General features: G+C 43.9%; 1 protein-coding gene across 1 annotated transcript in view; it reads right to left on the reverse strand.

The window, feature by feature from the left end:
- Window positions 1-8,422, reverse strand: part of LOC143935280 (protein-glutamine gamma-glutamyltransferase 5-like) — a 71,131-nt gene extending 62,709 nt beyond the window's left edge. Inside the window, exons 1-2 of the mRNA XM_077459027.1 lie at window positions 8,271-8,422; window positions 3,532-3,714 (exon numbers count right to left, since the gene is read on the reverse strand). Coding sequence (XP_077315153.1) covers window positions 3,532-3,714; window positions 8,271-8,280 — 193 coding nt within the window. The 5' untranslated portion in view covers window positions 8,281-8,422. The remainder of the gene's footprint in view (window positions 1-3,531; window positions 3,715-8,270) is intronic.
- Window positions 8,423-11,832: the final 3,410 nt, after the last annotated feature.

Raw genomic sequence — 11,832 nt, forward strand, 5'->3', positions numbered from 1 at the left:
TTATACTTGACTGTAGGCAAGACACACTTGCCTTTGTACTCCTCACCTGGTTGCCGCCACACATGCTTGACACCATATGAACCAAATAAGTTTATCTTGGTCTCATCAGACCACAGGAAATGGTTCCAGTAATCCATGTCCTTAGTCTGCTTGTCTTCAGCAAACAGTTTGCGAGCTTCTTTGTGCATCATCTTTAGCAGAGGCTTCCTTCTGGGACAAAAGCCATGCAGACCAATGAGATGCAGTGTGCGGCGTATGGTCTGAGCACTGACAGGCTGACCCACCAACCCTTCAACCTCTGCAGCAATGCTGGCAGCAATCATACGGCTATTTCCCAAAGACAACCTCTGGATATGGCGCTGAGCATGTACACTTAACTTCTTTGGCCGACCATGGCAAGGCCTGTTACATATAGTTACATAGTTGGTGAGGTTGAAAAAAGACACAAGTTCATCAAGTCCAACCCGTGTGTGTGCTTTTATTTCAATGTTACATTGTATATCCCTGTATGTTGTGGTTGTTTAGGTGCCTAACAGATTTTTTAATTATTTATGCTTCCTGCAGGAACCACTGCTTGTGGAAGAGAATTACCGCTCTCACAGTAAAGAACTCTCTTCTAATTATAGTCAATGGCCGCATGTCTTTTTAAATTCCCTTTCGCGTAAAAGTTTTATCCCTATTGTGGGGTACTCTTTCCTCGTAATTAGGATCCTCCAGTCCCTTTATTAGCTTTGTTGCCCTTCTCTGGACTCTCTCCAGTTCCAGCACATCCTTCCTGAGCACTAGAGCCCAGAACTGGATGGCATACTCCAGGTGCGGCCAGACCAGAGTGTTGTAGAGTGGGAGAATTATCATTTTATCTCTGGAGTTAATCCCCTTTTTAATGCATGCCAATATTCTATTAGCTTTGCTTGCAGAAGCTTGCTATGCCATTGCTGAGCCTATCATCTACTAGGACCCCCAGGTCCTTTTCCATCCTAGATTTTCCCAGTGGTTCTCCCCCTAGTGAGTAGATTGCATTCATATTTTTGCCACCCAAATGCATTATTTTACATTTTTCTACATTAAACCTCATTTGCCATGTAGTTGCCCACCCTATTAGTTTGCTCAGATCTTCTTGCAAGGTCTCCATATCCTGTGGAGAAGTTATTGCCCTGCTTAGCTTAGTATTGTCCGCAAATACTGAGATTGAGCTGTTTATCCCATCCTCCAAGTCGTTTATGAATAAATTAAATAAGATTGGTCCCAGGACAGAACCATGGGGGACCCCACTTTCCAGACCAGACCATTCCGATTACTCCCCATTTATCCCTGGCCTCTGAACTCACCCCTGTAGCCAGTGTTCAATCCATATACTCACCCTTGGGTCCATGCTGACAGACCTTAGTTTGTACAATAAACATTTATGGGGAACTTTATCTAATGCCTTTGCAAAATTCAGATACACCCCATCTATCATTCCTTTATCTAGAGGCAGCTCGCCTCCTCATAGAAGGTTTTATAGATTTTTTTTGGCAAGAATGGTTCCTCACGAATCCATACTGCTAGTGATACCATTTTTAGTACTAAAATCTTGTATATAATCCCTTATCATGCCCTCCAAAAGCTTGCATACTATTGATGTTATTAGGCTAACTGGTTCTGTATCTTGGTCCTTTTTTAAATATTGGTGCTACATTGGCCTGTCTCCAATCAGCTGGTACCATACTAGTCAGTAGCCTGTTCGTAAAAATTAGGAACAATGGTCTGGCAATTACTTGACTAAGTTCCTTAAGTACCCTCGAGTGCAGGCCATCTGGTCCCGGTGACTTATTAATGTTAAATTTTTCAAGACTATTCCTAATTCTATACTCTGTTAGCCATGAGGGTGCTTCCTGTGATGTGTCATGAGGATAAACCTTGCAGTTTTGGTTACTGAAGTCCCCCTTCCCTCTCGTGAAGACTGAGGAGAAGAATAAATTCAAAACTTGCCATCTCTTCATTCTTTGTAACAAGAATGCCTTCCTCATTCTTTATGGGGCCAATATGATCTGACCTCCTTTTTTACTATTTATATACTTAAAAAATGTCTTGGGATTTTTTTACCCTCCTCCACTATGTGCCTTTCGTGTTCTATCATAGCCACTCTGATTGCACCCTTACATTTCCTATTGCATTCTTTGTAATGTTGAAATGCTAATGATGACCCATCAGCCTTGTAGTTTTTGACAGCCTTCTCCTTTGTTTTTATATGCATTTTTTATGTTGGAGTTAAGCCACCCAGGACTTTTATTAGCTCTTTTAAATTTATTTCCCATTAGGATGCTCTGGCTAATACCCTTATTTAATATGCTCTTAAGGCACACCCATTTTTCCTCCGTCTTCATTGTTCCTAGGGCGTAGTTTATGGAAGTTGCCTCTTTTGAAATTTAGTGTCTTTGTATTCACCTTATGTCTCCTATTTATGCGATTTATACTGAAATTAATTGACCTGTGATCGCTTTTCCTAAATTGCCTCGCATTTCCACATCTGTGATCAGGTCTGTATTGTTAGTATTCAGTAGGTCTAGTACCGCTTTGTTTCTTGTTGGTGCATTTACTATCTGACCCATGAAATTGTTCTGCAAGACATCTAGGAAATGGCAAGCCCTAGACGAATGTGCGGTGCCCTTGCCCAGTCTGTCTAAATAATTAATATCCCCATTATAATAATATTAATATTATATTATAAATAAAATAATATTTCTCCACTTTGTAGCTCCCTCCCCCCTTGCTCCATTAGTGATGTCATCCCTCACATTAACCTGTACATCATTCTGAGTGGCACCTGTCCTGTTAAACTGCTGTATGGTCTTGGCCACTGTGCTGCAGCTCAGTTTCAGACTCTTGGCAATCTTCTTATAGCCTAGGCCATCTTTATGTAGAGAAACAATTCTTTTTTTCAGATCCTCAGAGAGTTCTTTGCCATGAGGTGCCATGTTGAACTTCCAGTGACCAGTATGAGATTGTGAGAGCGATAACACCAAATTTAACACACCTGCTCCACATTCACACCTGAGACCTTGTAACACACATAACACTGGAGAGGGAAAATGTCTAATTGTGCCCAATTTTGACATGTTCACTTAGGGGTGTACTCACTTTTGTTGACAGTGGTTTAGACATTAATGGCTGTGTGTTGAGTTATTTTGAGGGGACAGTAAATTTACACTGTTATACAAGCTGTACACTCACTACTTTACATTGTAGCAAAGTGTAATTTCTTCAGTGTTGTCACATGAAAAGATATAATAAAATATTTACAAAAATGTGAGGGGTGTACTAACTTTTGTGAGATACTGTATGTAAGGTTTTACAAGTACTTTAAGCCTTTAAGGCGCCTTAAAATAAATGGAATGAAATTGAACATACCTGGAAATGAAATTACAAAAATCAAGAGCAATCCATACTGGTTTCAAAACCAACGCAGATATAACAGATATTTACAAAGGGTAGAACAAACAGTGTAGCATGAAGGCAATGGCACTGATAGTGAGGGCTCTTTTAGCATACCTGTTTCAGCTCTGAGCCTTAAGTTTTCTAACTTATCCTCTTTCCCTCTGTAGTAGAACAACAACTTGATATTAAACACTAGACCCCTGCGGAGAATGAGATCCCTGCTCCTGATGACTTGAGTCTGATGTTCTTGACCGTTCTTCAGTTTGTTGACATCAACCTTTGACAGTTGTGGCGTTACTGCAGGTGATAAAAAATAATAATAACGGAGTTAAAACTGGTTTTAACATGGATGAGGAAGTTACAGTGCACAAGGAAGACATTTTGAAAGGAATATATTACTGCGAGGAAATAATCCAAATCACATGGAAATTACATGTTGCTTCAAGTGGAACTAAAGCTCTCGATTTAGAGACTGTGAGTAGACAGGCTCTTATTGCAAAAGAGACATGCAGAGTCTCTTCTGCAATAAAATAAACCTAACTGCCTGCTTGCGATCTTCTTTGGCATGTACTGTACACTGAGCTGTGCTTACATTCTGGCATAGCGGGAAGTTTTATCATCCCTCACCCAGTGGCATAGCATGGGTTGTCAGCGCCCGGGGCAAGGCAAGTAAATTGTGCCCTGTAACCCATAGACTTTTAGATACCCCCACCCTGATCACACCTCCAGTTACCCCCTACTCTGATCACACCCCCCAGTTTCCCCCCACTCTGATCATAGCTGCAGCAATCAGCAGGGGGGCATTCACCACCCTGACCTCCTCCTTGACCAGCACCCCCAGGCTGGCCCCCCCTACACAGCATGCCACTCACAGCCTACAGACACTCCCGAGGGGATCTGCCCCCTCCACCCTCCTCTGCATGCTTGGTTCTTCTGATTTCCTGACTTTTAATCTCACAAATGTGTTTAATACGTTTTAGGATGTCCCAGGGCTCTTCAGAACTTAGTAAACACAGATCTGCAATAATTTTGTGACTTCATTTGTGTGCAGTCAATCAAATCCTGTCTGAATCAAGCTTATTTGTTGAGTAGCGAATTGGTCAGATTTACTATTGTGTTTTTCTACTCCATACACATATCACTACTGGTATGCTGAATCTGGTTCACGGATGCATTTTTTTTCCCACAACTTCTACCCCCCAGTTACATGGTCAACTTTTACATTTTTTCTATGGACCTATTTTCATGCCAAAAACATTGTTATTACTTAAGAGGGGTAGCAACAAACAAGGCCACAAATGCGATTGCATATTTGGTCTCATTTATTATGAAAAAACTTGGAAATGGAACAGGGGACTTTAAAGATGCCTGAAAAGATGAAAAACTATTTCATGTGTAATATAAAATGATATATTTTATTAAATACATTTGTTAAAAGGTTTGAAAAATCTTCTTGATAAAATAATGTGATCAGACCAAAACAATAGTATATCTACTGTACAAAAATGTATTTCTCAACATGTTACGCTAAAGTATGTAGCTTCTTCAGGAGATTCGTAATTGTCTGTGTACAGTGTCCTTACTGTAATACATAAAGAAATACATAAGACAGAATACAATAATGTTCATTTCAGGTCAGTATGCAAACACACCAGGACCTCCGGAACCCCTGGTGTATTGGCATACTGACCTGAAATAAATTTTGGGGTAAGAACAGTTCCAGTTGATCCTGCACAATTTTGTTCTTGTTTTAAAATGATTGAATTAGGAAATTTTTTGTCCTTATCATTTTCCATTATTGTATTCTATCTTATGTATTCCTTTATGTATTGCAGTGAACACACTGTACACAGACAATTACAAATCTCCTGAAGAAGCTTTATACTTTAGCGAAACATGTCGAGAAATACGTTTTTGTACAGTAGATATACTATTGTTTGGTCTGATCACATTATTTTATCAAGAAGATTGTTATATCATTTTTAACAAATGTATTTAATAAAATGTATCATTTTATATTACACGTGAAATTGTTTTTAATCTTTTAAGGCACCTTTAAAGTCCCCTGTTCCAATTCCAAGTTTTTTCTAATTATTTGGGATATGGTGCCTTGCTTCACTTATCCTTGGCTGACTCACCTCATTTCCTCATTTATTATGATACTACTAAAAATCTATTCTAGTTTAAAGCATTACAAATGTATTTACAAACAAAATGAAGATTTTTTTTTTAAATTTTTAATGTGATACTGAAAGCATTTACAAAAAAGAATAAAACAGAAAAAGCTTAAAGGAGTTGTAAAGTCTCAAGGTTTTTCTGTGAAACACTGTAAACCCCTAAGTAGGGTTGCACCGATACCGAGCATTTGCTCGAGTACTTGTACTGGGGCAAATGCTCTGATGCTTGATTGGATACCTGGGCAGTCAGGGGTGAACCTTGGGGGAGTTACAAGCACTGATCTCCCTGTATAGATTTCAATAAAGCAGCTGACAGACTCTTCTCCTCCTCTCCCTCCCTCCCACGACTTTCAGCTGCTTTATTGAAATCTATACAAGGGGATCGGTGCTTGTACCTGCCCCCACCATTGCACCGATCACCCCTGTCTGTCCCTGTATCCTCTCCAGTCCCCCCTCTGTGTCCTCCATGCTCCTCCTGCCCCCCTCTGTGCTCCGCTCCTGTCCCCCTCCATGCTCCGCTGCGGTCCCCCTTCGTTCTCTGCTGCGGTCCCCCTCCATTCTCTGCTCCTGTCCCCCTCTGTTCTCCACTGCAGTCCCCCTCCATGCTCCACTCCTTTCCTCTGCCTTGCTCCTCTCCGGTCCCCCTCTGTGCTCATCCACCCCCTTTGTCTTTGATCTGTCATGATGGAGAGCAGAGGAAGGAGCCAGTAAATCTGTCATTTACTAGCTCCTTACTTTTCTGAATAAACAAACTGTGTTTACGATGGTTCAGTTTATGAATGGAGAGGAGCCTCTATCTCCTGTCCATTCATCTCCAGTGAAACTGAGGCTGCAGAGAAAGGGACTGGGGATTCTTTATCCTCAATCCCTTTCCCTGTCTCAAAATGGAGATGTCAGGGGTCTGTTAATATCCCTGCTATCTCACCAAAGCCCCCCAACAGGGCTGATACAAAATTAATAAAAATAAATAAAAATAAGTAAAGAATTGTAATAAATAAATATTTAAAAGGTTAAGTTGTAAAACTAAAAACTAAAATAAAAACACACTGACACAGTCCACTCCCCCCCCCCCCCCCCCAAAAAAAAATAAATCAATGAAAAAAAAAATGTAATTGCAAAAAAACTACTGACACAGTCCATGCGTCATCAGTGCTGCATATTCGTTTACCACTTGCCCCAAAGCTTGCTACCATAATCCGGTATTTTCAGAAATGGCGGGCGGCTCTCTTTAAAATAAAAGTAGTCTCTGTAGCGGATTCGTAAACTTACAGCACCCCCCACCTGGGTGCCTTGCGGCACTTAGCGGGTGTCTTCTTCTCCTCTCCTGTGTCTCCTTCATGCCGCTTCCTCAGCTCTGTCCCACTTTCGCCCAAAGTGCTGGGAATCCAATAGGGACACCTGGCGCTTTGGTCAATCGGGAAACAGGTCTCAATGACCTGCCTCCTAATTGGTGGTGAGGCACTGTGGTGTGAAGATAGCGAATATTCATGCACCCTAGCCCACCCTATTTTGAAGCCTATTTGAGACTGTGGCTCTAATCGGGTTCTTCAAGAAAAAATACACCCCCTTCCGCCCCTCCATAGAAGTCTATGCATCCTGAAAGGGGCCGGGCACATGGATAGTTGGGAGGCAGCAGGGATAGGGGGGATGGCGCCCGTGTGCCGCCCCCCCTATCCAAAGCGAAAACTTTTACTGCTTCAACTATAATGTATACAGGTACGCCTCGCTTAATGACCAGGTTACTGTATTGTGAAAAAAAAGGTCTAAGCACAAAACTCCAGCTCAATAACGTTGTTTTCAATTTGCATAAGTACAGAACACAAAAACGAAAATTCTCTTCTGTACCATACTGTACAATACAATGATGTATAACGTGTCATTCGGGTGGGGAGAACTGGTCGTAAGTCCGAGTGGTCGTTAAACAGGTAAGCCATTAAACGAGGAGTATCTGTACATGTATGTTGTAATCGAAACGAAAAGAATATTCTGTCTTGTGTAATTCATCTACGTTTTTATTGTTGTCCAATGATCATTATAATCATTGAAACGATCATGTAAACAAGTTTATTCTGTCAATTAGTGGCCAATTCGCTTTCGACCGACGAATAATCATTCAGTCTGCAATCGACCGAAATTCTGTGCGTGTATGGCCAACATAACCATTTTATCTACACTAACAAATTGAAGCCAAACTCCAGCTCAAGCAGTTACGGCAACTTTTTTTTTTTTTTTTTTTTTAATGGTATAAAGGTTTTACATAAATTAAAGCAAAATCATTGTGAGCACCCCATCAGTGGGACACGATTTGTCTCATCCCTATAACTGCAAGATTCCATGTTATTTTTTTGAAAAACAACAGACTTACTGGCTGGATCACCAGATAAAAATAAAAGAAAGTCTTAAAAAAGAAAACAAATAAAGCTGTCAGGTCTAAGACTTGGCAAGCTGGAATATCATAAATGTTTGGTCTTGGAGTTCATACCTAATAATTAGGTTTAACAGTTTCCATCAGATCCACCTGCCAAAGGCTTTATATGGGCAAACAATATTAAATAAGTAAAAAAATTCTACACTAATGACATCTAGCATTTTATATTTTCTTGCTTCCCATATTAAGTCTAGCTGTTTGTCTCAATACAATAGCAGTGATAAATAAAGCAAATATTCAGTACTTACAGTAAGCCATGGTGTCAGCTTCTGCTGCTGTGCAGGTTCCTTCTCTGTGTATAATGGACACGGTGGAACATCTTTATGTGATGAATCAAATTGCATTGTGGAATTCCTTACCCTCCTTCCCTCCTCCTCCTCCCGTACAGGACACTGCCCATAAACTGCTGAAGTTTAAATGACATTTGCTAAGTTATTGGAAGTTTGCAAGTGAGTCTGGCTGGAATGGAGCATCGTGTGCCTGGCAAATATTTGCTGTATTGCATAGTGAAGGAAATTGCATTGCTTAAATTGAAAATTTCACAACAGAGATAAAACATATTGTGAATGTTTAATGATATGCTGAGGCTGATTTACTCAATAAGATGAAAATTATATGAAAAGCAGAATCCTGTTTACTTATTTCATTTACAAATTAACTGATATTTGCACTGAATATTCACACATTTAAAGTAGAACTATAGGCAAAACTTTTTTTTTGTTTTTAAATTTTGGATAGAGGAAAAATGTGTTCGTTTTCTGTTTCATTTGTTTTTTTTTCCACTTTTCGGGTCATTCGTTGATCAAAATTCGTAAATTTGAAAGAATAACTAACAAATAATAACTATACAAATAAATTATAGGTATTGGAATTTCCTTTCAAATTTGGCTGTTAGTGAACATAACGAATGCAAATTTATCCAAAGTTACAAATTAGAGCCCATTCACACAGGGGCAACACGACTTGTAGGCGACTTGATCAGGCTACTTGGACACGACTTGACAGCGGCGACTTGGGACGACTTCAAAACGACTTGTGATGACTTCAAGCGCGACTTGGGACGACTTACAAGTCGCCCCAGGCCAGGCGACTTTTGCCGCGGCCAAGCAGAGAATGAGCTCAAGGGGAAACTCCACGGCAAATTTCTGAAAAAAAATTGGCGTGGGTTCCCCCTCCGAGAGCATACCAGGCCCTTAGGTCTGGTATGGATTCCAAGGGGAACCCCCTACGCCGAAAAAACGGCGTGGGGGTCCCCCCCAGATCCACACCAGACCCTTATCCGAGCACGCTACCCGGCCGGCCAGGAAAGGGGGTGGGGACGAGCGGGCGGCCCCCCCCCTCCTGAGCCGTACCAGGCCGCGTGCCCTCAACATGGGGGGGTGCCTTGGGGGAGGGGGGGCGTGCGGCCCCCCCACCCCAAAGCACCTTGTCCCCATGTTGATGAGGACAAGGGCCTCTTCCCGACAACCCTGGCCGTTGGTTGTCGGGGTCTGCGGGCGGGGGGCTTATCGGAATCCGGGAGCCCCCTTTAATAAGGGGGCCCCCGGATACCGGCCCCCCACCCTATGTGAATGAGTATGGGGTACAATGTACCCCTACCCATTCACCTGTGAAATAAAGTACAATAAAACACACAACACAGAGAAAAAGTATTTTATTGCACAGCCGGGGGTCTTCCGTCTTCGGGGGTCTTCTCGCCGGACTCCTCCGCTATGTGTGTGTAGCTCTTTTGCCAGCGGAGGAGTCCGGCTTTCTTCCTCCCCGCCGCCGGCCTCTTCTCCCGACTTCGGGGGTCTTGTCCCCCTCTTCGGTTCTTCTGCCGGGCCACCGCGCCTGGTCCGGTGGCCCGGTCTTCTGTCGCCGTCTTCCGTTCTTCTGTCGCCGCCTTCGGTTCTTCTGCCGGGCCACCGCGCCTTCTTATAGCTCTTTTACAGGCGGTGGCCCGGTCTTCCGTCGTCGCCGCCGCCGCCGCCGCCGCCGCCGCCGCCTTCCGTTCTTCTCCTTCTTCTTCTCCTGGAGATGTTGACTCGACGAGCTCTCCGGCCACAATGCCAGGGACGCGCTCCGCTGCCTCTTATATAGGGACAATGGGGCGGTGTCACATGGGTTGATGTCACATGGGTTGGTCACATGGGTTGATGTCACATGGTAAGGGGGCGGGGTCACCATGTGACATCAACCCATGTGACCAACCCATGTGACATCAACCCATGTGACACCGCCCCATTGTCCCTATATAAGAGGCAGCGGAGCGCGTCCCTGGCATTGTGGCCGGAGAGCTCGTCGAGTCAACATCTCCAGGAGAAGAAGAAGGAGAAGAACGGAAGGCGGCGGCGGCGGCGGCGGCGGCGGCGACGGAAGACCGGGCCACCGCCTGTAAAAGAGCTATAAGAAGGCGCGGTGGCCCGGCAGAAGAACCGAAGGCGGCGACGGAAGACGGCGACAGAAGACCGGGCCACCGGACCAGGCGCGGTGGCCCGGCAGAAGAACCGAAGAGGGGGACAAGACCCCCGAAGTCGGGAGAAGAGGCCGGCGGCGGGGAGGAAGAAAGCCGGACTCCTCCGCTGGCAAAAGAGCTACACACACATAGCGGAGGAGTCCGGCGAGAAGACCCCCGAAGACGGAAGACCCCCGGCTGTGCAATAAAATACTTTTTCTCTGTGTTGTGTGTTTTATTGTACTTTATTTCACAGGTGAATGGGTAGGGGTACATTGTACCCCATACTCATTCACATAGGGTGGGGGGCCGGTATCCGGGGGCCCCCTTATTAAAGGGGGCTCCCGGATTCCGATAAGCCCCCCGCCCGCAGACCCCGACAACCAACGGCCAGGGTTGTCGGGAAGAGGCCCTTGTCCTCATCAACATGGGGACAAGGTGCTTTGGGGTGGGGGGGCCGCACGCCCCCCCTCCCCCAAGGCACCCCCCCATGTTGAGGGCACGCGGCCTGGTACGGCTCAGGAGGGGGGGGGCCGCCCGCTCGTCCCCACCCCCTTTCCTGGCCGGCTGGGTAGCGTGCTCGGATAAGGGTCTGGTGTGGATCTGGGGGGGACCCCCACGCCGTTTTTTCGGCGTAGGGGGTTCCCCTTGGAATCCATACCAGACCTAAGGGCCTGGTATGCTCTCGGAGGGGGAACCCACGCCAATTTTTTTTCAGAAATTTGCCGTGGAGTTCCCTCTTGAGAGCTGATAATTCTGTCAAAGTCGCCTCCGTATAGACGGAGATCCGACTTGGAGGCGACCTCCATTGAAATCAATGGGTACCGGTCGCCTACAAGTCGGATAGAAGTAGTACAGGAACCTTTTTTGAAGTCGGAGCGACTTCAGTAGCGTGCATTAAGACGGCTCTCATTCACTTACATTGCTTTTTAAATGTTGTCCGACCTGAGGCGACTAGGGGCGACCTGAAGTCGGATCAGGAGTTGCCCCTGTGTGAATGGGCTCTTATGCGAAATTATGAATGCTACATCTAAACAAATAGAACAAATTAATAATAATAAATAATAATACATAGTTTTACTACGTTCACTAACAGCCAAATTTGAAAGGAAATTCCACTACCTATAATTTAATAGTTAATAATAATTAAGTTATTATTAGTTAATTGTTATTTCAGATTTTCGTGTTTCCGAATTTCCGACTATTCGGAAAAATTTGTTAAACAGGTTTTCGGATATTTCCAAATGAACAAATTTGTCAAAATTCGTTAAATGAATTCGGAACAAAACTAATTGCACATGTCTAATAACCAGTATTTTTATTTTGCGTGTTTTTTTATCTTTTTTACATTTTTTATCTGTGTCGTTGAGTTC

This window comes from Lithobates pipiens, unplaced genomic scaffold (assembly GCF_037356315.1).
Source record: "Lithobates pipiens isolate NorthernLeopardFrog02 unplaced genomic scaffold, aLitPip1_a1.2 Scaffold_28, whole genome shotgun sequence".
NCBI lineage: Eukaryota > Metazoa > Chordata > Amphibia > Anura > Ranidae > Lithobates > Lithobates pipiens.